This window comes from Benincasa hispida, chromosome 5 (assembly GCF_027475165.1).
Source record: "Benincasa hispida cultivar pf3 chromosome 5, pf3_genome.v1.1, whole genome shotgun sequence".
NCBI classification, from domain to species: Eukaryota; Viridiplantae; Streptophyta; class Magnoliopsida; order Cucurbitales; family Cucurbitaceae; genus Benincasa; species Benincasa hispida.
The window spans coordinates 46934123-46961910 of record NC_143482.1 but is presented as its reverse complement, the minus strand read 5'-3'; the positions used below and the strand labels follow the sequence as shown (position 1 = coordinate 46961910).

The following is a 27788-nucleotide window of genomic DNA, read 5'->3' as shown; positions in this document are numbered from 1 at the left end:
AAGCATTGACAATTTACTTAAAACATTTAAAGCATTTAGAGTCACTCACAGCTCGTCGGGGCTCTTAATGGTTTATATGCCTCTTCTAGCTCCTTCTGGCCACTTCTAGCGAGATTTGTGACTTTTCCAGCGAGATTTATGACTTTTCCAGCAAGATTTTAACTTTCCAGCGAGATTTGTGACTTTTCCAACGAGATTTATGACTTCTAGCGAGATCTTCCTCTTCCTTAACTCACTCTCACTCTCACTCGCTCTCGCTCACTATGGTGAGCTGCTTGCTTATTCTTCCTAAGCAGCTGCCTGTTTATGCACCGATTTCCTGTTTCAACTTCAAAAATTCATAACTCAAAATCCAGAACTCGAAATTTTCTTCTAAAAACTTGTTTAGAATTGAGTTAACTTTTTTACCTAAAAATATCGGTCCCAAATTCCTTGTAATTTGGCTTGGAGCTTCCAATCTTCACTTCGGTCCTGATTAATCCGAGAATCTGCCCCTTCTACACTTTTTGTTCTTCTCCCCATGAGATCTTTCTCCGAAAAAAATAACCTCAAAAACTAGATTCTCCCAACTTTCGAACGGCACCGATCTCACTTAATTTGCTCAAGTCATTTTCCAAAACCGAGCTTTTGAAGTTTCTCTCCCTTTTATACTTCCTTCTGCCTCCCCTGTTCAAAGGTTAAACTGCCACTTCATCCAGCACTTAATGCTTCCGGCTAATTCCCATTAGTGAGTTTCTTTAATTAATTTATTTTTCCTTCCCTTCCTTCATAACCCACGTTAGGCCTTCGCCTCATGATATAAATTTAGCGTGCATCGCATACTCTATCGTCTAGTGCCCAGCGCCTATCGTCTAGCTTCCAACGTCTATCGTCTAGCATTCAACGTCTATCGTCTATCGCTTGTCGTGCAACTCATTATCTAGCGCTGATGTCGATCATGTAGTGCTAACACCCCATCGCTTAACGCTATCGTCCAATTTATAGCGCCATCGTTTAGCGAGATCCTTCGTATCATCTAGCGCCCAGCGCCTATCGTCTAGCTCAATCGTTTAGTAAACGATCTCCTCTCAACGATCTCGTGCATAGCCTATCACTTAGCTTCTGCGAGCATCGTTTACCTCTGCGCAATTACTACACGGTCGCCCAGCGCCCACCTACACGATCACCTACCTCATCATGTAGTACCGTTCACTTACTATACGATCGGATACCCAATCGTATAATGCCGCTCATCTACTACACGATCGTCCAGCGCCTTTGCTCACACACACTTCAGGCTGCCGCAAGCCTTATCAACACATCATGCCTTTCAACCCATGCGTTCATCCTTAGTACCAACGCATAGTTTATCCTTGCCTTCAACACTTAACCTCTACAAGCCTTGGTTGCTACACATGCAACCCCATGTGTCCACACTTCTCCATCAACGCATGCCTACACTTTGCTTCCATACTTAACAAATTTTTACTTGTTATATTATTTAAAACTCACCCTTGACTAAGTATTTCTAACACTTAGAATTTTTTTTCCTCCATCTGCCTACTTTCTTTACCTTCTTTCATAATTTTACTTATCACGCTTGTTACTCACTTATGTAGAAAAAATGGAGTACGGGGTTGACATCTCTTAAACATAATCCACCTATATGTCTCCACATACATGTTTAAGTTACAGAAGACAACCTTGGATCTTAGTTTATTAATCTTGTGGGTTAATGTTACTAAATGTTAAATAAAATGCCTAAGATTTTGTTAGATAAATAAATTGTTTGTACATTATAATTATAAACTACACGATCCACAACCTCAACATCATATACTTTCAAATGCTCAATTTTAGCCTTTTTTTACTTTCAAATGATTAGTTTTAGTGTATATGAACTAAAGTTGATATAACTCCAAACTATACCGACCAAAATGATATTTTAATATTAATTATATAATCAATTTAAATTTCGCTCCAAATGAAAACTATTAAATTACTAGTCTAACACTTCAAAATGTGAAGAGCAAAAAGTGGTATACAAATTAGGTACAAGTAAAACCAAATAAATGGTACAAAATAGTCTCAATGTATCATGAATGTCTATTGCTCTAATTTTGCCTTTGTAATTGGAAGAATTATAGTTTTAACAAAATCTTTTCATTTTTTGCATTCCTATTAGTATTTAAAAGGGGAAAATCAACGTATTTATTCGTTGTAACTGAATTATTTTAATATAAAAAATGCGGGGATAGAGATTTGAACCTCTAACTATATTAAATAAAAAATTGTACGTCATGTGAACTATATTAAACAGATTTATTCCAATGTGCATATTTTTCTAATTTTTCGACGGCATCATATCAATATTTCTTTAGTAATGAGGGGACAACAAATTTTGGATTTTCTTTTGTTTCTCCATTTGTAAACAGCTTGGCAATGCTAAACATGTTAATTTGCTTTAGAATTGCATCTCGTTTTTAAACTTTGTAGTCAACATCATCAGAGTTTTGATTTCATCCCTATTATATAAAGATGTTTTGAGGTGTCCTTCGTTCAATTACATTTTAAATGTAATAACAGGAATATTAATTTTAAGCTGTCCTACAAAACACAAGTTGTAATAAACAATAATATCGTACTGTAAAATCATGCCTCAAAATAAACTTTTTAAACAACTTAGAACTTTCTAGAATAAATTTTTCAAACAAGTTAGAAATTTTTTGTGGATCATAATTCGTTGGCTATCAAGTTCAAAATAAATTGTCACAAGGAGTTCAATCGGTGAAACCAAAGGGCTAAATACCAAAATCTATTTTACAAAAAGGCTAAACTATATATATATTGTTTAAAAGTTACTTCTATTCTTTCAAAAGTTGTATAGTTCATAAATATTTCATAACTACTTTTGAACTAAAAATCCTTCATAATTTTAAGCAAATATTAAGACTTGAGACGATGAGGCAATGACCTAAAACAAAAACTACAATCGTCAGACCATTCTAAATTACTGCCACTCTTTCATGTCTCGATTTCCATTCAAAATTCTAAAGCATTTTTACTCCAATGATAATTTTGAAACGTTCATAAAATGTCAAAGATAATTTTATAATTTTTAAAAGAATCGGCAAAGCTCAAGAGCATTTTATTTTTTTTTTTTGTTAAAATTCCATTTTGATCCTGTAATTTGAGACTTATTCAATTTTATTCCCTGTAATTTTGAATAAATCTTATATTTAGTGTCTGCTTCTAGTTTACCATTGTTTTTCTAAAACCATTCTATAATCAACTAGCCTTTTAACTATAAATATTAGAAGCATATTCACAAATATATTCTCTTACTTATTTTTTTGTATTATTTGACCAATTTGAACGGACTAAAATCGAACATTTGAAAATATAGAAACTAAAATTAAATAAGTTCTAAAGCGCAAAGGCCCAAACAAATATGGTAGAAATTATCAATGGAATTGAATAATGAATAAATAATTTTCAATATCAATCAAAAGTTGAATCAACAGAGCATGAGGAGAAAGGATCATAAATTACAATAGAACAAGATTTGAAATATTTTCCATCACCTGCTGTACCACTAATTCTATACACACCCTAAAACTAAAATTCTATACAGTTAAAAATAAAAATAAAAATAAAAAGGACAAGCAGAATCATTTCTATTCACAAAAGAATTTCCAGCAATCCACAAAACTCCCGATAGTGTCAATCACTTGAATACTTCTATCAACATCAAAACTGAGGGAACCTAAATGCTAGATTAAGACAAAAAAAAACTTGAGATTCTGGGTTGGGGATTGGAGGAAGAAGAAGAAGGCACAACCTGGAACAGAGGTCGTAGAGTACTGTTTTTACTCACTAAACTGGTTGCGAGACGTGTGATTTATCATGAATCTCCAGAACTAAATTCCGTAGCTCAGGGAAAAGTGATATGAGCAATAGTTCAAGTAATCCATACCCAAGTTGCTTCACACAGATCGTCGACTGCAGATTCACAAAATTTTACTCAGATTGTCATTTCCACAGATTTCGAAATGAAACGACAAAAATGATAGCGCTAACTCACCTGAGTGAAGTAGTATATATCTTTTGCACATCTTTTGTACTGCTTGTGTCCTATCAAGCTTACCAATGGTGTCGGAGCCCCAGCTATAAAGAATGTAATGGTAGTTAGTTGTCTGTTATAAATTGGCTCCATTTATAAAGAAAAAGTGAGACAAACATGATTAGAAGATTCTTAATTTATAAATATGATATGATCAACAAACAAGAGAAGAATTACGATATTATAGGAGCATTGTGTTGATAAGATCATTTAATCTGTACGTTTCTTAAAAATAAACTGAAACGAGGATGTTAACAAAGTATGCAATGCATGTCCATAAATGCATGTCCATACCTTTAAATAGTTTAGAATATATTTCAATGTAAACACCTCAGATGCACGCTATCATATTACAGAAAGAAAGCATTGCTCACCAAAAAGCATTTTCTTGACATCGCTGGCTCTGCGAGCAGCCTCGAGCTGCAGCTCAAATGATCCAGGCTTAGGGATCTTACTTCCATCAGTTCGACTTGATTGAGAATCATCATCTTCACTTTGAGCATTTCTCAATTGTATAAAGAATGTTCCATTGGGCCAGAGAACCTGAAGGAGCAATGGTAGAATGAATTTTCTTTTTCTTATTATATCCTTTGTTTTTTCTATATGGTAAAAATAACATTTTCATTGACATAATGAAAAATTAGGTGATTATTGCAACCGTTATAATTCCAATGTTCAAAACCTTAGATTTTGTTTTTGGAAATTGGCTAAAAATTCAAATGTTTAGATAGGAAAAAAAACTATGATAAGAAATTGTAAAAAACAAGCAAAATTTTTAAAAACCAAGAACAAAAAACGATGGTTAATGTTGAAATATGGAGTATTTGCCCTAAGGGTGTTTTAGTCTTTTTACTTCTCTCTGCTATTTTAAAGTTGTTCTGAGTCTATTTATTTCTGAGTCTGTGATGCTTTATAGATGTAACAAATTAATAAGAATTTAGCTATCGAGGTTTTTTTCTCCTGGCCTAGAGTTTTCCACGTAAGCCTTGCCTTCATCGTTTCTTCCCTTATTTTCAATATGGTATCAGAGCAAGGTGATGAAACCCTAACTGCGATAGAAGAAATTCAATCACCAACCCTAGCAAGTGATGGAACTATGGCAAAAGCGATAAATACCACCGCAATTTAGGTTGTCGTCGACCGATATCTTCGATCCATCCTCAACCCAGTGCAGTCACAGCAGCTGATTGCGACCAGCCTAAATTGCGACTCAATCGCAATTAGGGATTCCGCCAGCCGCTCAGTCGCACGTTCAAGCAGCCATTGGGACTAACCCAAACGTGCCGATCCAACAACCAAGAGTCGCTCCAGCCGTCAGACGATCGGACCAGTTTAACACCGATCCAGCAGTCAATCGCGTCAGGTTCCAACTCCAGCACCGAGTCGTTCGAGTGCCACTTCCAAGCTGGTCCATCCTCCAGCGTCCTTCCAATCGGAACGCGGCTTCTGTCCAACACCCTCCGAGCGTCGGTTCTTCTAGTCAGAGCGCCAGCCCTCCAGCCGTCACACCAGCCTCTTGCCCAACCTCAGTTTCGAGCCATCGATCATATGGGGGAAGCTTCCTCCTCAGTTTCATGTGAGCAGAAACATCCTACAACAATCCCCTACATTCCCCATCAGCATGGGTCGATTGGTTATGGTGGCTTAGGACCGATGGGTCTATCCCCAGTTGGAGTTCAACAACAATCAACTAGTCTTTAGCAATAGAATGCAATGCTCGGGACTATTTTTGGGACCACAAATCTCCAGATAAATTCCCACTCAGATTTCTCGTCCAGTCTACCTTTGTATACGAACAATCCGATAACAACTTTCCCTAATTTACCTACTGCAAATATTTTATTTGGATCTGTGGGAAATTTTGCAGGGGAAATCACAGGAGAGAAACTAAATGGTCAAAATTATTTCTCCTGGTCCCAATCCGTTAAAATGGCTCTCGAGGGGCGTCATAAGCTCGGGTATTTAATTGGCAAGATACCGAGACCAAACCCTGGGGACCCTCACGAGCGTGTTTGGAAGGGAGAGAACTCCTTACCCCGCTTGACGCTGATTAACAACATGGAACCCCAAATTAGAAAACCCTTGCTCTATCCTGCTTCTGCACGGGACATTTGGGATGCAGTCTAGAAGTTGTATTCTAAAAGGCAAAACACATCACACCTATATACATTGCGGCAACAGGTCCATGAATGCAAACAAGGGACCATGAATGTGATTTCGTACTTCAATAAACTGTCTTTACAGTGACAAGAGATGGACTTGTGTCGAGAGATTGTCTGGAATTTCTCATGTGGCAGAGTTCAATATTCGAAGATTGAGGAAATTGATTAGGTTTATGACTTCCTTGCTGGGTTGAACTCAAAATTTGATATTGCTCACAGTTGAATTATGGGACAAAGGCCGATACCGTCTCTTATGGAGGTTTGCTCTGAGGTCAAATTGGAGGAAGATAGGTCGAGTGCTATGAATGGTTCCGTGGTTACAACTGTTGACTCCGCTGCGTTCGGGTGAAATCTCCTGGATCTGATAATGACAAGCAGAATGGGAAATCTCCTCCAATATGTGAACATTGCAAGAAACCATGGCACACGAAGGATCAGTATTGGATACTACATGGTTGACCCCCGAATGGCAAATGTCGCCATCTGAATGACAAGTCAAAGTCTAGTAGAGCACTCATGAGTGAGTCTACTGATGTTGTTGCACGATCTCAGTGACCAACCCAAGTGACCCAGGTACTGTTGTGATCAGTGCGATTGTCCAATCAGGTACCCCTCAATCTTTTAGTCTTCTTATTGAGGGACAAGAATCATGGATACTAGATTCAGGAGCGACCGATCACTAGTGATCATCTAATCGATTTCTCTCATATTCTCCAAGTGTTGGAAATGAGAGGATTTGGATTGCAAATGGGTCTTTTGCTCCTGTTGCAGGAAGGTCATTTGTCTCTCTTCCATGGCTTGATCTTACAGAACGTGTTACACGTGCCAAAAATCTCTAACAATTTGTTGTCTATAAATAAAATAACTAGAGATTTAAACTGCAGAGTTATTTTCTCACCTGATACTGTTTCCTTTCAGGACTTAAGCTCGAGAACGACGATCGGCACTGCCCGACATAATAGGGGTCTTTTTCCTTTCTAATGATGCTACTTCTAGGAGTTTGTCTAGGACTAGTTTATTAACTTCATATACAATTTCTGAAAAAGATTATTTATTGTGGCATTTTCGCCTTGGTCATCCAAACTTTCAATATATGAAATATTTGTTTCCCCATTTATTTCATAATGTGGATGTTTCTTCGTTATCTTGTGATGTCTGTATACATGCAAAACAACCCAGGGTTTCCTTCCCTTCTCAGTCTTACAAACCTTCCCAACCTTTCCATCTAGTTCATAGTGATATTTGGGGTCCTTCAAACATCACTACCTTATCCAGTAACCGTTGGTTTGTTACTTTTATCGATGATCACGCCCGTCTTACATGGATCTTTCTTCTTACTGATAAGTCGAAAGTCACGTCTATTTTCTAACAGTTCTATACTACGGTTGAAATACAGTTTAATACAAAGATTGTTATTCTTAGAAATGACAAGGGCAGAAGTTTGTTAATAACACCCTATGCGAGTTTTTAACTTCAAAAAGCATCGTTCATCAAAATTCGTGTGCTTATACCCCATAACAAAATGGAGTGGCTGGACGAAAAAATCTATTAAAATTGTCCGTTCCCTCATGTTTCCTACATCTCTTCCCTCTTATTTATGGGGAGATGATGTTTTAACTATTGCACACCTTATTAACCGGATGCCCTCCATGTTCTTAAATTCCAAACACCGGTTGAGTGTTTCAAAGAGTCTTTCTTATCCACGCGTCTCATCTCAAATGTCCCCCTTCGGGTGTTTGGGTGTACTGCCTTTGTTCATAGCCACGGTCCTCACCAAATTAAATTTTCTCCTCATGCTCAGAAGTGTGTCTTTGTCGGATATCCACTTCACCAACGGGGTTATAAGTACTTTCATCCGTCCTCAAGGAAGTACTTTGTCACTATGGATGTCCCTTTTTTACCCATTAATCCTCTTCAGGGGAGACCACTAGTGAAGAGACTAACTCATCTACATATTCTATTCCTATGGACTTCATTCCTACACCTATCCTTGATACAAATGACCTTATCCTTCCTACTAACAAGTACCCTGGATAGCATACACAGGAAGAATCTTAGAAAGGAAATAGCGCCTCTCGTTGCTCCACCGAAAACTATCCAAGAATGGAACCGGCACCAGCTCAAGTTCAAGGTACTTCTGTTTCTGATGATCGTTTTGAACGTGCAAATGATTACGTTGGAGGTGATGTGGGTGAGAATGGTGGGACTAATGAGATTGTACCAAAAAATGTCGAAACTGCAGGTAGTAGTGAGGCACCAGGAGATAACCAAGAGAGTGAGGACTTGCTACAAATGGGCAAGTGTAGGTTCTTGTACTAATGAGAAGTCAGATAAACCAGGAGATTATGATGCTACGCTTGATATACTAATTTCACTACGGAAAGGGACAAGGTCATGTACTAGGTACTCTATGCATAGTTTCTGTCTTACATTAACTTGTCATCTGGGTTTAACGCCTTCACTACCAATCTGGATACTGTGACAATACCTACCAACGTGCATATGGCCATGGAAATTCCCAAGTGGAGGGCTGTTGTTATGGAAGAGATGAAAGCTCTCGAAACAAATGGGCATGGGATCTGGTTGCACTCCCTAAAGGCCATAAAACGGTTGAGTGCAAGTGGGTGTTCACGATTAAGTATAAGTTTGATGGGACCCTTGATAGGTACAAGGCCAGACTAGTTGCTAAAGGATTTAATCAGACATATGGGATTGATTACTCATAAACTTTTTCTCCAGTGGCAAAGTTGAACACAATTCAGGTTCTTCTATCAGTTGTTGTTAACAAAGACTAGTCTCTCCATCAACTTGATGTAAAGAATGCATTCCTGAATGGTGAGTTAGCAGAAGAGGTCTATATGAGCCCTCCTCCTGGATTTGAAGCACAATTGATAGTCGGGTTTGTAAAATCAGAAAATTCCTATATGGCTTAAAGTAGTCTTTGAGAGCGTGGTTCAACAGATTCACCACCTTTGTTAAGTCCCAAGGTTTTATTCAGGGGCATTCTAATCATACCTTGTTCATAAAAAGATCAACATCAGGGAGGATGGCGGTTTTGAATGTGTACGTTAATGACATTGTTCTATCAGGTGACGATACAACAAAGATTGTCAAAAACGGAGAATGGTATATGAGTTTGAAATCAAAGACCTTGGTAGTCTGAGATATTTCCTCGCAATGGAGGTAGCGAGATTGAAAGAAGGAATATTTGTTTCTCAACGAAAATATACTATGGATTTGTTGAGGGAAACAGGAATGACTGGATGTAAACCCATTGATACTCCTATTGAAGTCAATACCAAGTTGGGAGATTCTGTTGAAGGAGTTCCTGTTAATAAAGAAAGGTATCAGCGTCTCATAGGAAAATTAATTTACTTATCTCATACCAGACCAAATATATCTAATGTTGTTAGTATGGTCAGACAATTTATGCAAGCTCCTTATGAGAAGCATATGGAGGCCATTACTCGAATTGTGAGGTATCTGAAATCTGATCCGAAAAAGGGCTTAATGTTCAAGAAACAAGACAAAAGATCCATTGATGCTTGTACTGACTCAGATTGGGCAGGATCTGTTACAAATTGAAAATCAACCTTTGGATATTGTACCTTTGTGTAGGGTAATCTTGTTACCTAGCGGAGTAAGAGACAAGGGGTGATTGCTAGAAGTAGTGCTGAGGCAGTATACAGGGCTATGAGTCTGGAAATATGCGAAGAGATATGGTTGAAGAAAGTTTTGTTTGATCTTCACAAGGATAGCCAAGAGCCTATGAAACTTTATTGTGATGATAAGGCAGCTATCAATATTGTCAACAATCCAGTACAACATGACAAAACAAAATATGTGGAGATTGACAAACACTTTATTAAAGAAAAACTAGACAGCGCCAGTATCTGTATTCCTTGCATTCCTTCGAGCCAACAAGTTGCCGATGTCCTCACTAAAGGATTGCCAAGGCAAAGCTTCGATACTTGTATTAGCAAGTTGGGTCTTATTGATATCTATGCCCCAACTTGAGAAGGAGTGTTGAAATATGGTGTATTTGCCCTAAGGGCATTTTAGTCTTTTTACTTTTCTCTGCTATTTTAAGATTGTTCTGAGTCTATTTATTTCTGATCTGTGGTGCTTTGTAGATGTAACAAATTAATAAAAATTTATCTATCATGGTTTTTTCTCCCTAGTCTAGGGTTTTCCACGTAAACCTTGTCTTCGTATTTTCTTCCTTGATTTTTAATAGTTACCAAACGGCACCTTAGTAATTCTCTAGCATAAAAGGTTTAAAATCCGTAGTAGCAACGTAAATGATCTACCATTTCTTGACAAATTCTCTAAAAGAAATTAAAGCAATCCTTCAACCGAATAGACCATAGGAATATTAGTAATTAGCTGGGGATGTTGTGAGGCTATTGGTTATCAATAGAGAGAGGGAGGAAGGGAGAAGATAGGCATTATTTTGGTTTGTGAATTAAGGCCGGAGAGATATCTCAAGAGTAGAGGGTGTCAATTTCTCAAAGTACTTGTTTATCTTGTATGTTATTTACTTTTTATATTGCAATACATTGTAATTCTATTTTGGTTCCTATCATAGACATCAAAACTCAGGACTCTTGAACTTCCCGTGCCAGGGGAGAGGGAAAAAACCATAATTACTAAATGTATCAATCTTCAATTTCAGTGAATTTGAACACCATACAGTTTATAGTCCTTTACTTGTTTTTATAGTCCTTTACTTGTTTTGATACTTACATCTTGGACCCATCGAATACCCTGAGCAATGATGTCCTCTCTCCGTAGCCAGTGAATTTGCCTGACAATCCAGTCATCAATAGCATCTTCCATAATTAACTGTAATATTTGTTTTGATATCCAAAGGACCTGCCTCCTGCATCAAAAAAATATATAATATAAATAGAACAAATAATTTTTTTAGAGTTAAAAAGACAATAGAACAAGCAGTCGGTTATAAAATCTAGGTTATTGTCACTGAGTTGAAATTTCATCCATGGGAAAGGCCATGAAACTGCAGAGTTTGAAATAGAGGAATAAAAATACAAACTCTAGATATATAATTTCTGTACAGGTAAAAAAAGCTCAAGCCAAGAAAGCAACTGGGGAGACTGGATATAAGTATAAAGTAGCCACCAACAAGGAGGGGAGGGGGAAGCAATTTGGGGCCAGATAAGCAGATAGACATATAAACCATCCTTGAGCCAAGCAGAAAATACGAAACCTTAACTGTGGCCGTGGATAATTAAAGTCACTCATGGAAACAACATTATCATAGTCAATGGCATCGAAAATTTACAAAAGGGAGAAGTATGGAACCTTATCCAGCCTCTCCTGTTAAGCTGAAATATCTTGTCAACCAGATTTAGAAGAGGTACGCTTACATTAGGTGGAGTCCACTGCAGAAATAAAAATGTTGAAACAACCAATAAGTTATAAATAACCAGAGCTATATGCTTGAATCAAACATCAGTTACATGTCAGAATGATGAAATAACTAAATAATTGTTTTCCCAATCAGAATAACTTGTAGGTCATATTTAGATTGTGCACAGCAGTTGATCAATCGCAATAACAGTACAGTTCCTCGAACGGAATGTCTAAAAAAATTCTTGCAGCCTACCAGATCTATCACACTAAGGAAATGGACTAACATGATATGGTCCAGACCATAACTTCCAGTGAAAATGAGTTCAACTCGTTTACGGTCTGGATTTACTATAAAATATTTGATACAATCATTGGATCATTAAAATAATATTCATCAGGCTTTGGATCTTTTTTTATCTTTTTTTTTTTTTTTTTTTTTGTAAAACAATGAATATTTGGAGATATGTAATTTTAAACATATGTTATATACTATCTTTAATGTTCGGTCCTCATACAACAATTGAATTGCCGATATGACTACAAACATATAAATTACGAAAAATGTATCGTTTTTATCCATCGGGTCCTTTGCCTGCCCTCAATGAGTAGCACTACAGTTTTGTTAAGTTTGTTAGAAATAAGGGACTTTGTTGATAGTTTATAGCACCGATGGTATTTTAGTATTTTACTTTACCCTAAGTTTATTTCCTTTTTGTATTATGGCTTGCTAGAGCCTATAAATATGGCTTCTCTCGTAAAGAGACCCTCTATCGTGGTTTTTTCTCCCTGTTTTAGGGTTCTCCACATAAACTTAGTGTTCTCTATTTTCTATCTTTTAACAAAGTTTTTATTAGAGAAACAAAATGATATAAGCTAATAGAAAGCAAGTACCATTAAAAACCAGAAAAGATATTGTAAGATGGTCCCTTTCTTATTGATTAGGCCATAAACTAACCAAGTAGATAAAATACAAGATTAAGCATAAGTAAAAAGAAATATCATGCAAGATATCTGACAGGTAAAATGTATAAAGCAGGTAACAGTATGTTGTATGAAGTTGCATTACCTCTGGTGGCATTCCTTCTGGATCTTCCATATGATATGAAATTTGTGAAAATCCTCCATGGCTGGTCCCAGACTTCAAATCTAGATCATTCTTCTTCTCAACAACTAATTTAACCGACTCTTCACCACGTTTGATCACACGAGGGGGAAAGCTTTTAGAATTTAATTCATTGTCCGAATGCCATCCACTAACCTTTTCACATTTTTTATTTTGAATTTGCTCACCTTCCTCGTCAGACAGGTTATTAGCTATTTCTAAATTATATTGTGCAGAAACACATTTGCTTAAGTCTGCTGAATTAAACGAAAACTTCCGGTCATAATTTGACGAGGCACAAGCTTCATCAGGTGAGGTTGAACCAACAACTTTACGCATGAAACCATCGGAAACCCCTTTAAACTGGCGTACAATGTCATCCATAGCATCATCCACATTGACTGTGATTAAATAAGGTTTGAAACCATCAACAATAGCAAATAACAAAGGAATCGAAGAAACTATTAACAATTGTGGATGGTTCTAACATTTAAATAAACCGAAAGATTGTGCTGCATAGATACATAACTGCTATATCCTTTTCCATTTGAAGAAGAAGAATGAGCTATTTAAGACTGATTCGTTAAATATTTAAGAAGAATGGCAAGAGGAGAAGGCAGACTAGATTAAAGGGCACACCTTTATGCTGTCATAGGGACACTTTGAATAATCTTCGTTTCACATTTTTATACGTCTTCTATAGATTGGAAGGTCATTCTTCAAGGTCTCTAGTCTTACAGATTCCAAGATACTTAAATATTCATGAAGGCATAGGAATTAGAATCTACGTTTTAGTCCCAACAAATGATGTGTCTCAGAAGGCATCCACTGGAACATGTTCTTTCTGTCCCCTTTTATCATCAATTATTTTAAATTATTACAATGCATCTACACGCACATGGATACTGCAAGAAAGCATCTGCTTGTCTCATGAAATGATGTCAATCAAAATCGTGAGAGACTGCATTTTTTATAAGAATAAAACTTATCTATTTACTGATGGTAGTTCTACAACTTGAATTGAATAAGAATCCCTCAATACCCAATAAAACCTCAAAAGGGTTCTGAAAGAGTTCAACTTTCACAGTTTGACAAGAAGAATGAGAATTATTCATTGAGATAACACAAATTTTATATTCTACCATAGAGGGTCATGTATTCCAGCAATCTAGTACCAGAGGCTAAAAAGGGCAAGTAATTAAGCCAAATAACTTGCACGGGAAGAGAAAAAGTATGAAGAAAATAAATATTAAATTTGTTGCAACCAATATGCAACGGGATTTCCTACAAAGAACAATAAAAACAACCACTTGCCTGCTAATGTTCTCATCACTGAGGAAGATTTTCCAAAAGAATAGTTCTGCAAAAAGAATAAATAAATAAATACATTTTAAATTAGGTTCACGAGATCATTTCCATGTCCAAATGTAATGAATATAACAAAAAGTTGATCATATCCTCGAAATCTGAAGGTCCATCTAAAGATCACAAGCCCATAAAATTACAATACGTTTTTGGAATATTTTAAATTATTATTGACACTGATCAAATAAATAAAATTTTGGAACTAATGACAATATAACATGAGACTGGAGTAGAAATCTGTTTGAAATCATTGAATTGTCATCTCAGAGGGCCGATTACCTTTGAGGAAACACTTAAAAAGTCCCATACTTCATGCTGCTCGGCAACATTTGCAATTGATAATAGCTCCTGGATAAAGATAGCACGGTAAATCATTCAAGATTTAAATAAATAAATAAATTGGAGAGCTACATTGTAAACAATAACAATAACTGTATGCACGGAAGTTGGAAAATCCACAGATACCTGCAAATATTTGTCAAGTTGAATGCAACGTTGGTGAACAAAAGCATCTTCTGTGCTTGATGAAAATATTCGCTTGGGAGGCAGGTGCAGTGTATAGTTAGGAATATCTTTAAGATGCCGATGTAGTCGCTCAAAATTTCGGTACCTGGAAAGATTTGTAACAATAGAGAGGTGACTATAAATGTGTCTAAATAAAATGCTTGAGGAGTTCTATCAAGTCTTGAGACACTAGCGATCATTCAATATCATAAGGAAATGAGCAAACACCAAATATATGAGGCACTTGCATGTCAAGGAATCTAATAGAACCACTAAGTTTTTTACATCATAAAAAATTTCAAATACATTGTCTTTATTTATTAAGGAATATCAGGAAGAGACCTTCTCTTGACAAACCAAGTTCTGTTATTTGCATCTGTAACAGCTATTGAATACACAGCAAAAGATTTTGAACCAAGCTTCTCAAAGTATGCGCCCATCACCTGCGACAGGACAAGAAGAACTAAATTGGTACGACACTTTATTAATTAACAGGTTATCCACAAGAACAAAAGAATGATCCCTCTCACCCGACTCCTAAGTTTGGGAACAAGTAGACCTTCTTTTTGGATCACCACATCCGAGGCACTCTTAGCAAGGGGCTCTTCACCATGCTTTCGAAAATTGGGACCATAGAAATCTGATATAATAGATCTTCCACCTTCTGTAGAAGTCTTTTCTACACTAACTTCAGTTGTCAAAGCAGAAGTACTATTGGATCTCTTGAGTTGAATTTTAGTTGCACTAGCAGGAGTAAGATTATCAACATCCTTTAATTCATTAGCAATAAACTTTGCATCGATAGATGAATCCTTCTGAAGTTCCAGAGAAGACTGAAAACCAATTTTGTTCTCATCACCTGGTTTGGAGGTCAAAAAGAAATCAGAATGTCTTACAGGTGTTCTCCTAACTATTATTGCCTTTTCTTCTGGCCCAGTAGAAGAACGATGCTTGCCAGTCAACATTTCATCCCTCGTTGTCGTTGTTGTTGCAGGCTGCATGATACTTGTTCCAGAATTCTTTGTCGTAGCCATAGATTCAGAATCTCCTACTTTAATGATCCTATTTTCTTTCTTCTTATAGTTTCGTCCTTTAGTCCACATGTTTTCAAGATTTTCAGGCATGAGAACTTCAGTTCTCCTTTGGGTGGCTGCATTCAACGCACGGCCCCAATCACCATGTCTCAGTTGCAAAGGCTCATCCTGGAACATGTAATCAGAGCTGATTTCTTTTTTATTGTTAACTTTAGCAAGCTCTGAACCAATCCCTGGATTTAAAGATGAGTTCCTTCTGTTCAAATCTTCATCATGTACAAATCCAGCAGTAGAAGAATGGTCTTTGTCAACATCTGAAGAATGAGTTTGTTGTTGACCACCTATCACAGAGTCATTCTCAGCTCTAGTGGCAAGGACTATACATTCGATCAACTCATTTATGCACCTGATAACAAAGAAAGAAGAAAAAGAGAAAAAGGGTAAAAAAAACCACTTCCGCAATTCTTTGGACTGCTAGATCATTTAAGACTAGACATGTATGCCTAAGAAAATGACCTCTCCCCGATTTGTCTGCAGAGAAAGTAACTAAAGTACTGTTTGAAAAATGCACTTTTAAAACTACTTTCTGTTCTTAAAAAATTATAAGCTTCTCACAAGAAACACATTTGACAAGACAAACCATTTCAAAAGATATTTTAAAAACAAAAAATACCAAAAAAAAAAAAAGCGAACAAAAACAAACAACAAACAAACAATAAGGGAAAAAATCCAAACAAAAAAACTGTTTTTCTTCTTTTCTACCGATTAAATTGAATTATATTTCTATGGAAAACACATATATAGTTTAAAGAATTGGTATTAAAATAAACTATTTTCAAAAGATCACCCCAAAGACTCTAAACGTACGAGAACATCTTAGTGTAAATCATTTTCTCATAATATTTTACTGCTACATATCTCAGAAAGAGAACATATACAGGTAAAAAAGTATACAATGCCATATTTTGGTGATACTTCTTATATTTTCTTTAGCTTGTTCGGTGTTTTTGATATTTTGTAAAAGCAGCTAGAACTAAACACAGTGTCCCAACAAAAGAGGATGTTTCTCAGCTATTATTTGTAATACAACTACCCATAACATAACCATTAAGAAGAAGAGACAACATAGACAAGTCATATATATCTTTAGAATGAGAGACGAAAGGTATACTTTCTCTTCCAAATGAAAGCAACATTTTCCACTGTTATTTTTCACGCAAGAATTAGAAAGTAAAGGGTCAGACTGTAGGGTAAGCCACTCAGAAGCATACCCAGGACTTGCAAAATTCATAAGAGGTTGCACCACCAAGCATGTTAAAAGTTCTCGAGCAATGGATCGAACAACAGGACATTGAGTTTCTCTTGGTCTCAGAACTGAAGTCAACACTCCACTCATGAGTCGTTGAAGGACCTACAGTGGAATAGCAATTAGCAAAGTGCAAGACTCTACTCAAAGAACAAGACCTGTTTTCACAGAACACTCCACTCACACCTTGTACTCACTCTCAGGAGACACCAATGCTGGATGAAGCTCCTTCGAAGCTATAAGATGGTGTTTCAACCTTTCATCTCTCTCCTCAGAAGACAGCGTTCCCATAACATCAACACCGATGGCAGCTTGGTTTCTTCTAAAAAGGTCCAAGTGATCACCTACTAAATCAACAACATCTCTGCAACATTTTTATGAAAACAATGTCAAAACTCCTCACACTCCTTAGATGCACAACAAAACAACCTAAAAAAACTTTAGCCTGTTCCATCATTAAGAAAAACAACCTTACCTCGTGAGCAAGTCAACAAGGTTAATCTCTTTCACCCTAACTGCTATCTCACCAAGGGCATCCATGATTAACGCATGTATCTGCTCAGGAAACTCTTTGTCTGGGGTTATTTCTGAATACCATAAATCAACCACAAAATCCTTCAAGATTTTATCAATGAAATCCTTCATTGCAGCCTCCACGGCAGGAGAATCAATTTTCCTTTTCCATCTTGGTGGAGGAAGCGCTGAAGAAAGGCGCGAGTCATTAACAGATAGCTGCTTCTTCTCCAGGTGAGATAAGTATGTCTGTTGATGAATAGGTCGGATCTTTCTACGGAACTCTACCTCATTGAACAGAATACGTAGTGCAGAAACTAATAGAATTGCTAGGGGTACATTCATCCACATTGACTTACTAGTATCTGCATTGGGAAAAGAAAATGCCCATCAAAATAAAACAACAAAAAACATGGCAGTTGATTGATAAAACAGAAAATGAAAATTCAATACTTCATATTTTTAATTGTTTCCCTATTCAGAAACTTCAAACCAATTAAAGAGGAAATAGCCATCACTGCTCAATTTTGCTTCATCCCTCATCTCAAATGACAATACTCTCAACTTCCACTCTACAACAAATTATAAAGGAATGAACAACACCATCGACTAACCCCAAACTTGAAGTCACCAAGAGAAAAGAAAAAAAAAAACGAAAAGGGTTCGAGTTCAAAATCCCAAAAGATAACAGTAGCGTAAATTTGCAAAAGGAAACCGAATTACGCACAACTGAAGCAATAGAAAGCGATGGAATAAGAAAGAACTCTTACGGGTCAAAAAGTAAGAAATCGCGAAAATACACAAAGCCCACCAGACCGTTCGAAGTTTAGCCTCCTCGATCAGATCCTGCAGGGTCGCCATGGCCTTCATTGCTACTGAAACGCAACAAAATCCTCTCTAAAGCACCTGAATGAAAGAGTAATCCAGTTCCACAAAAGCGGTATCTCGAATTTCGCAGAAGCGATTCGAATGGACGATTGATACCTGCCGGAACTGCCAGAAAAACCCTTCCCGCCGGTACATCAGCTGGAGGGAAAATTCTAATTTTGTATGAACAACAAAATTCCCAGCAAGAAGAGGAAGAAGAAGAACTTCGAATCCGTTTTTTCGTCGGAATTTATTTACTTTTTGTTTTGTTTTCCCATTTTTTCGGATTTAGAAAATTTTGTGTATATATATATATATATTAAATCTAATTTGATTCCTCAACTTTAAATCTGGTTATATTTTCTAAACTTTAAAAAACGTTGATTTTAATTTCTAAATTTTTAAAAAAATATTTATTTTAATCTTTATTATTAAGATTATGTTAACATTTTAAAGATCAAATATATTTAAAAATGAAATTATATTTAGCATAAATTGAATAGGATGAGGATGAATTAGAATATCAACTACCAATGTACCAAAATTTTGGACAAAGAAGAATTTATGAGATTAACTATAGAAATTTGTTTTATCACCTAATTCAAAATTGAAACTTTAGATTTCTTTTTTAATATAGTTAACTTATTTGATAACCTAGTAATCTAAAAATACAAGTCAGTTCACCATTATATTTAAATAAATAGATCTTAATAGCAAAAACTAAAATAAATATTTTTAAAAAAATCAAGAAGTAGAATGAACGATTTTCTAAAATTTATAAACCAAAATAAAACAAAATTTAAAGTAAATATATGTACTTTTTTTTAAGAGAAATACAATATGCAGATGACGCTATGACATTCTATTGGCCTTGCTGACACGTGTCGATTTTCGTTTTCCCCAAGGCTTTCAACTGTCTTTTTTTTTCAAATACTTTTTCTTAGGTGCGAGCGTGACATTTGATTGTGGAACGTACTTTTTTAATTATGTGACATTTGTAACCAACAATAAGCATTTACTAATTACCAATATGTGGTTGGAATCCCTTAATTTTTATTGTATTAAAAAAATACGAAATACCAAATTTTCAATTTTAATAAATTATTTAAATATATATAACATCATCTAGTGTTATTTTTTTAATATAAAATAGAAATGTTCATTTACCTTTCATGTCAATATCAAATCTATAGGTTCTTAAATCCAGTATTTAATTTCTTTTGTTCTTTTTAATATTTTACAATTTTAATCCAATTTTTTTTAACATTTGGGGTTAATTTTTTATTAATTAATTATATATAATTGTGTATTTTTTAGGAAAAGTATTCAAAGATAATTGAATTATAATGAGTTTAATTCTTGGTTTAAAAAAATAACACAAATGATTGATTGAAAGTGAGCATTAGTAAAAAATTCGTAGTTAAAATGTAAAATGTTGGGACCTAGCACTAAATGGAAACTCAACTCAAAACTCAACGATAAAAATATAAAATTTAAAATTTCGGAACTAGATGAATATTGAACTCAAAACTCAAGGGATATTAAAAAACCTAGAGATTAAATTAAAAATAAACTCAAAATTTAAGGATAAAATTGTAATATTTTGAAATTTAGAGACCAAATGAAACCATATTCAAAGTTTGTGAACCAAAAATGTGTTTGTACGGCATTCATATTATTGATTAAGAATTCAAATTTTTTTTTTTAAAGAATGTGAAAACTATTATTTAAAAAAAAAATTGAAAACCATGCTAAAGAAATAGTGAAGAACCTAACTTAAATTCTCAAAACTATAAATAAAATCATTATCCAACAAAGCCTCATGCTCCATTTGATAGCCATTGAGTTTTTTTATTTTTAGTTTTGAATTCCTGCTTTTGGTATCTAGTTTTTAATAACTGGTATCTAGTTTTTAATAAACAATAATTATACATGTTTGGCTATTGTTTTTTGTTTTTCAAAATTGTGTTTATTTTCATAATTTTCTCACCATTATTTTCACATTTTATAAATAAACATTTTAATTTTAAACTAAATTAAAAAAATATCATGTATCTTAATTTTTAAAATTTGGCTTTAATTTTGTAAACACTTCTAAGATGTAAATAATAAAACAAATAAATCAATATATAGAAACTTAATTTTCAAAAACTAAAATTTCAAATTCAAATGCATATCTTAAAGGGGTTGTTTGGGGCACTAAGATGATATAGGATGTAGGAAATTATGATGTCTGGAGAATTCTGATGTCTGTGTTTGGGTATGTATAATTGTTATGTCTGAATTGATATGTCTATATTTGGGTGGGCAGAGTTATTATGTTTGAGTTTATATGTCTGTGTTTGGGTGTGCAGAGTTATTATGTCAGGGCTATCTGGTTCAGTTTTTACACTCTATAATAATTTGTCTGTATGAACACTATTTTTTTAATCTTATAATCCAATTATTGTATCCATCCTATTTTGAATAAGATATTGATTGTATTTTTTTTATTATTTCCAATCTCAAAATATGGTATACAATTCAATTTTATACTATTCATTCCAAACTTCTCATCAAAGAAAGCCAAATGGTTTTACAAAATAGTGGTAATTTAGACCGGATATGAAATTCATTAAATTTATTCCACTGATAAAAAAAAATTAGACCGGATATGAACTTCATTAAATTCATTCCCCTCAAAAGATTTTACATAATTTGATGGCTTTATACATTACTATTTTACAACTTGGTTAGAAATATTTCCATCCATATCTAAGGGCCACATACCATGGGCCATTTGTACATGTCACAAAAAATCAACAAATATTAAAAATCTATGGAATAAGAGAGTAGGAAAAATTACAAAAAATAATAACAAACCAACTTCCAAACACCGACAAAAATATTAGTTAGTTTTGCCCAACAAACGCATGACATTTTCCTTAATGGTAGTAGAATGGCTAAAAAACCTTTTGTTCGCTGAATATCATTCACTAACAGATCTATGAGGGTCAATTGATCGTCCTCCTCTAAACCTTCAACTTGGTAGATCTGTTCGATGACCTCCTGACGCCTCTTGAGCTTAAATTCATATTTCTCTTTCTGCCATTGTACAAGTTTCTCCATTTTACTTTCCTGCACGTCCATTGTTGTGTGTACAATATCAAGCATTTCATATTAGAAGGCAGTCCTCTTGCATTTCGTTCCTCTAGTATCGTTACTTGATCCAGTATGCCTACTGATGTGAAGGAATGATATATCATGCAACGGAAGACTACAGAATCAATAAGCACTTAAACTACATTTAATTTGAGTTTTAAGCATGTTGTTCATATGATATTCATAAGAGGGTTTGAAACACATATTACCTTTGAAAATATCCTTCACAAATTCAGCTAAGATCCACCAAGATAGAGCTTGAAACTCCGAGAGGACTACCATCGAGATCTTCTCCACTATGCTCAAGCTGGAACGTGTGGTGGAAACACTTAAATCAAGTTGAATTGATGAAGAACAAGTGAGGGGTACGTAGGGTTTTCAGGCTATCACTATAGCAAGTATAACTCATAATGCTTAATTGTTCTTCATGCATGGAGCTTCTATATATAGGTAGAATTCATGCAAATGTACAGTGTTGCATGGTGGGCAGCTCCAGCTTGAAGATCACCACCAAAATAAAATTGGAATTTGATGATATTTCATCAAATGTAGTTAATGAGTTTTTCCCAAAATTGGAAAAACCCATTAACTTTATATGATTTCAAAAATAATTTTATTAAATTAATTTTATAAAATTAATTCAAAATAATTAATTTAAATAAAATTAATTTTAATTGATTTTTTATTAAACTTTTTAATTTAAATAATATTAATTTATTTATCTAAATATTAAATTAATAAAATATCAATATCACCAATAAATCAATTTTATATTTAAATCATAATTTAAATATTAATTGATTTTCCAATTTCATTAAATTTCAATTAAATTAAATGTTTCTAATTGTATCATATACAATCAATCGAAAACTCTAAAAAATAATTTTGAACATTTCAAATTCATAACCCTAATTTCATACATCAATACTCAATTTTTTATTCCAATTTAATGAGCTAGTAGATGAACCTAGTAGACCTACAGATCACGAACTCCAATGTTCTATAATTAATTCGTTAAAACTCTTTAATCGAATTAATTACTATTCGTTAACTATCAAGACACATCACTATAGCTTGATAGTCACACTCTCCTTACTATAGATATATTTTTGTCCATATAAATCATAATCAATAAATCAATCATTCACAGGTCGTTCGTAATTACAGTTGGGTCAAAATTACCGTTTTACCTCTGTAAATGCATCTTGTTCCTTAAGTCCTCACTGACCCTTTAATGAATAATTTGATTCATAATACTACACGTGAATCATGTCCTTCTCTATCATGAGAAAGCGGGGCCCTGATTGTTCAATACATGAAATCAATACTTAAGAGAACAACTATCTGTTAACCCTAAAATGGGTAGGAGTGAATTCCATCTTGTAGGGCTATGTCCCCAGCTATCCATCTGGTCTTACCCCCAAAATAGAAGGCTTATTGAGCAGTGTTGTTGGACTACTCTCACCCATGCAAATCAAAGGATAATCCCGAATATACAGGAGTTCATAGCTAGCTTAAGATTAAGATCAAGTTATCCTAGGTTACATAAGTATGAAATAGTCAGTTTTAACAGTAAAATGTCGTTATAAAGAAAAATTACTATTTCGTGGTCCAGTCTATATGCAAACTTATCGCATAGCATGCCCTTACTCACATGTCTCTACATGAATGATCTGTGGATCATGTCATCTGTATTACCTATACAAAATGGGTCGCATCCAATAAAGTTACCAGGATGAGATACCCAATTTCATTCATATATTTATAGACCATTTAGGCTATATACTATTAACTTGATCCTGTTTATGTCACCACATAAAGTTAAAGTATTCATAATATAGCCATGGATGTGTTTATTGGATTTTCATAATAGAATGCAAAATCAACAACTTTATTGAATAAGATACTCAATAATATATTATTGATAAATATAATGTTTAACACAAATTTACGAACTGCAAGTTCTAGGACATTCCCAACATGATGGGTGTATCTGGGAAAACCTCATCCCTCCCATCAACAGTCAGTATGTTCATGTCAGGTATACTTTTTTGTTGCTCATTAACCTGTGATCCCAACCGAATATCCTCTAAATGTTCATCTGTTGCAGATGTTTGATCGTAGGGGATGTCACTCCCTTCACTAGTGGCCCAATCTTTCTCAAATACGATTGAAAGCTCATCATAGTAGGGGAATGGTTTGTGTCTCGAACTCTTCGCGTTGGGATGGGACTACAAACAGGAATGTATATTATGTTAGAACATAATATTATATTAGAAAGAGTTCACCATTGTAAGATAATAATACTATAATGTGTTCTCTTACCCGAACCCATATATCGAAAACCTCTTTCTCTACTTCCACACATTTGAACTAGTCGTTCGAACCAAATCCATTAAATGCATTGCTCAGCATCTCAGCGATTGCACAACATTGTCGCTTTAAAAATCTAACCTTGCACTCTATTGTCGACAGCCCGATGGAAGAGCTAGGAATTTTTACCATAAGTAGACGTTGTAGCTGTTGTAGAAAGTCAGGCTTGAATGTTGCATTATCATCTTGCCAACCTGTTTCTACCAAGTGCAATAGTGACTCTATGATAACGGGCAGAAATGCACGTCATTATCGGCCTTTTATTTAGAATTATGAGGGTTGTTAAGTAGAATATGCGGCGATTATATTAGGAATTCATGAGAAAACGAGTTTGCGTCAATCGGCATTAAGAATCTCGGCTAACCCCCTATTATGCGTTATTATGCGTTCAATTGTTTATTTTCGTAGCAACCACAGAAAGCAATCGCATGCGCGGAAGCCAGACTATCGCAAATACGATCGCATGCGGGGAATCTCTCCATCGTAGAAGCAAACGCATACGTTCGACGTATGGATGTTGCGGCCATTAACTGCATGCGTCCATCGCATAGAAGTTACGATTGTCGAGCGAATGCGGTCATCACATAGAAGTTACAGTTACAAAGAATAACCATAATAGAAGGGTGATCGCAAGGTTGGTGGAATGCAAGCATGAATGCATACACTGGGATTATAAAAAAGATGATGTTAACATTTCACCTACCACGTCGTTAGCAGCAGAGATTCAGAAAAGAACCATCACGCCGCGAAGTTCAAATTCAGAGCAGGTCCATTAATGTTGTCGGCAATCAAGCTTTATAAATAGAAGCCATTGAACAGAATTTCAAATCATCCAAGTTTCTACCCTCGAGTGGATCCTTGTGATCCAGACGAAAGCGTGAGAAGATATCTTGAGAGTTTTTCATCCCCTTAACCATTCCGAGTGACAACCGGAGCCTTCGTCGGAGTCAGAGCTCGAGAAAGTCTACTCCACCGCCCATCTATGGCACTACCGGCAACCTTGACACATATCTGATGGAAGCAAGACATTGCTTCCATCTGACCCTCATTTTCTCTTCTATCTTTGTATTGTATTACATTTTGGTTTAAGGAATTAATACATTTTGTGATCAATACATTTCTATTTTCCAATGATTCCATCTCCATCTTCATTTACTCAGCATCCTTTACTTTCATTGCATCACTGAGTAAGATTGCTAGAGTATCGCAACTCAATCATGCTTTGTGTGAAGCTGTAGCAAAGTTTGTCTATAAGCGAACACAATGCTTGTCTATGAGTAGAATCAACATCAACTAACTGCTCGGGAGGGTAAGTAGTTGATCACATTAAGCAATGTAAGCAAATGTTCACTAGAGATAGGAATAATCTTACATCACTCAGGTTTATGCAATTACCTTGTCTTATGAGCGCATCATTCATCATTTAGGCATACTTGGGAGAGTAGTCTAAAAACCAAGTCTAAGACTCAAGAGAACGGATTGGATCGCATAAGCAAGAATGGAGAACTTAGAAATAAACTCTGTTTGCTACTACACAACATATGCACCCTTTAATTAAGATATGGTGATATGCAGTCATCTTACTTATATGTGAAAGCACGTGAGCGGGAATATAGAGGCTTAGACATAGGCCTCTCGACACTATCGCATATACATTACATGCATCTACATGAAGTGTGTATAGCATGATCGCATAGCTTGCATTGGCTGGGGTTACCCTTGCGATCAAGCTTAGTGTTGCAGTGAAGACATCCTCGCCTTTTCATCTATTTTTCCATACATTTTACTACGCGTTAACAATTGTCATGTCTCTACTTCTCAGTCATACTTCCACTACTTTATCTGACAGTTAGGAGTAGGAGTAGTGCTTAGCCCATAACCCTCATCATTCTTTTATTTCTTTGCCGCATACACATTACCACATACCATTTAACTACAAGTCCCTGAGTTCGACCTCGGATCACCCGAGAAACTTGCGATCTCGTTATACTTGACGAGAGAGCAAGAAAACTTGTGACAGGAATGAATGGTCATTGCATATAAGATTAACACATACTTTCATTCCAACGCATGACCACCGACGCATGAGAATAAACGCATAACCTAAGACATGCATCACAAAATAAGCGTTCCCTTGATTTTCGTCACCAAGTTTTTGGCGCCGTTGTCGGGGACTTGGCAACTATATGTTTGTTGAGTTTTGTGTTTTCGCAGGCAACCTTTTTACCTTGGGAGTATTGTAGCTTGTGCGACCAAGCTGCAAACAATATTGAATTGTAGGCGATGCGCCGAAAGCCAGTATTGACCCCAAGATAGAAGAGCAATCAGTCGCATGAGCTGAAGGTAGTTTTAAGCACATGGTGGCCAACATGCGCCCAACAATTGCTGGAAGTTCCAATGGTCAAGGCGAGCTTCTTGACCTAAGCAGTTGAGAGCAATCTCTTGCATGGAAGACTCCTTGCAGTGACATCACTCCAATTTCTCCAGGGACGTCTTTTACTCTATCTTTATCTTGTTTTTCTAGTTTAGTTTATTTTTATTGTTATTTTGTATATGTGGCTGCTTCCTTGGATGTGGTGTGTTTACTCTTTGTAGTTGCGACAATAATTCTCCTCGGTGCGCAGTTGCAACGGAAGAATCCTCTTCACCATTCAATGCATGGCTTCAATCGCATGAATTCTAAAGCATGATCGCAAGTGTTATTCTACTTAAGGTTCTTTTGTTGTTATCTTTTATGCATTATCCTTTTGAAATTCTCTCTGTCTGATTGCCTTTCTTTGTAATGCATCTATGATGGTACATATAATTCACTGCATCCGCTAACTAAACATCGTAAGGCTCTCCCTACTTTTGATAGCTTCTTCAAAATTTGACAGCCTAAGCTTTATTATGTGCAAACTTCTGTTCAAACATTTGTTACCACATTCTTGTTGAGTTTGTCTTTAGCTTTGCAGCGAGAGCGCTGTCAATCTCTAAGTTTATGAGTGGCAGTGATCCTGGAGAAATGCATTCACTACATTGCGATGCTATTTCAAAAGAAAAAAAAAAGTTTTGGGAATAACAACTCCTCTGTCAACGCAATGGGAAAACTCATGTTGATAAAAGTTAAGTTGTGAAAGGCACTTACCCGAAGTTGGATGTCTGCATGACACACGTGGGGGCAAACCAAAACGAAAGTAAGTCGCCAGGATCAATGCATAAGCGCAACTCCTCTGTCTGGCGCAAGCCAAATTAAGCCAAAGACAAGAGTTGAGTTGAATATGGCATGCAACCGAAGTTGGCTATCCGCATGACACACGTGGGGGCAAGCCAAAATGAAGAGCGTAACCAGATTCAACGCCGCATTCCAATAACCAATCGCAAGGCTTTGAATTGTTTTGAACGAACGCATTGTCAAAAGCTAAACGCAAAGTTGCGGGGAATGAGTAAAATGTTTTTTGTGTGCAGAGGCTTGCCGAATTTAAGCTTAAAAAAGATCTCTTTGGAGAAGTAGCCGAAGTGGAGGCGAGCGTTGCTGCCATGGTTAGAGGTATGAGTAAATTATATTCTAAAAGGCTGGTTATCGCAAAGGAAAGTCAGAGGATGAACATTGAATTTCTTGAGTATAAAGCATGCTTGAGGACAAGCATGATTCTAAGTTTGAAGGTGTGATGACGGGTAGAAATGCACGTCATTACAGGCCTTTTATTTAGAATTATGAGGGCTGTTAAGTAGAATATGTGGCGATTATATTAGGAATTCATGAGAAAACAAGTTTGCATCGATCGACATTAAGAATCTCGGCTAACCCACTATTATGCGTTATTATGCGTTCAATTATTTATTTTTGTAGCAACCGCAGAAAGCGATCGTATGCGCGGAAGCCAGGCTATCGCAAAGACGACCACATGCGAGGAATCTCTCCATCGTATAAGCAAACGCATACGTTCGACGCATGGATGTT

General features: G+C 35.7%; 1 protein-coding gene across 2 annotated transcripts; it reads right to left on the bottom strand.

Moving 5' to 3' along the window:
- Nucleotides 1–3431: 3431 nt before the first annotated feature.
- Nucleotides 3432–18613, bottom strand: LOC120077974 (phox domain-containing protein). 2 transcript variants are annotated; one of them, XM_039032118.2, is made up of 16 exons: nucleotides 18449–18613; nucleotides 18235–18339; nucleotides 17427–17829; nucleotides 17138–17315; nucleotides 16917–17056; nucleotides 15142–16051; nucleotides 14954–15054; nucleotides 14573–14717; nucleotides 14387–14455; nucleotides 14057–14102; nucleotides 12707–13143; nucleotides 11590–11669; nucleotides 11011–11146; nucleotides 4477–4645; nucleotides 4064–4146; nucleotides 3432–3981 (listed from the first exon to the last, which is right to left on the bottom strand). In XM_039032118.2, the coding sequence occupies exons 2-16, from the start codon at nucleotides 18332–18334 to the stop codon at nucleotides 3856–3858; spliced, it is 3123 nt and encodes a 1040-aa protein (XP_038888046.1). In that variant the 5' UTR covers nucleotides 18335–18339; nucleotides 18449–18613; the 3' UTR covers nucleotides 3432–3855. The 2 variants fall into 2 exon arrangements, with proteins under 2 accessions (XP_038888046.1, XP_038888045.1); XM_039032117.2 differs by having other exon boundaries at nucleotides 18235–18480.
- Between the last annotated feature and the right edge of the window lie 9175 nt (nucleotides 18614–27788).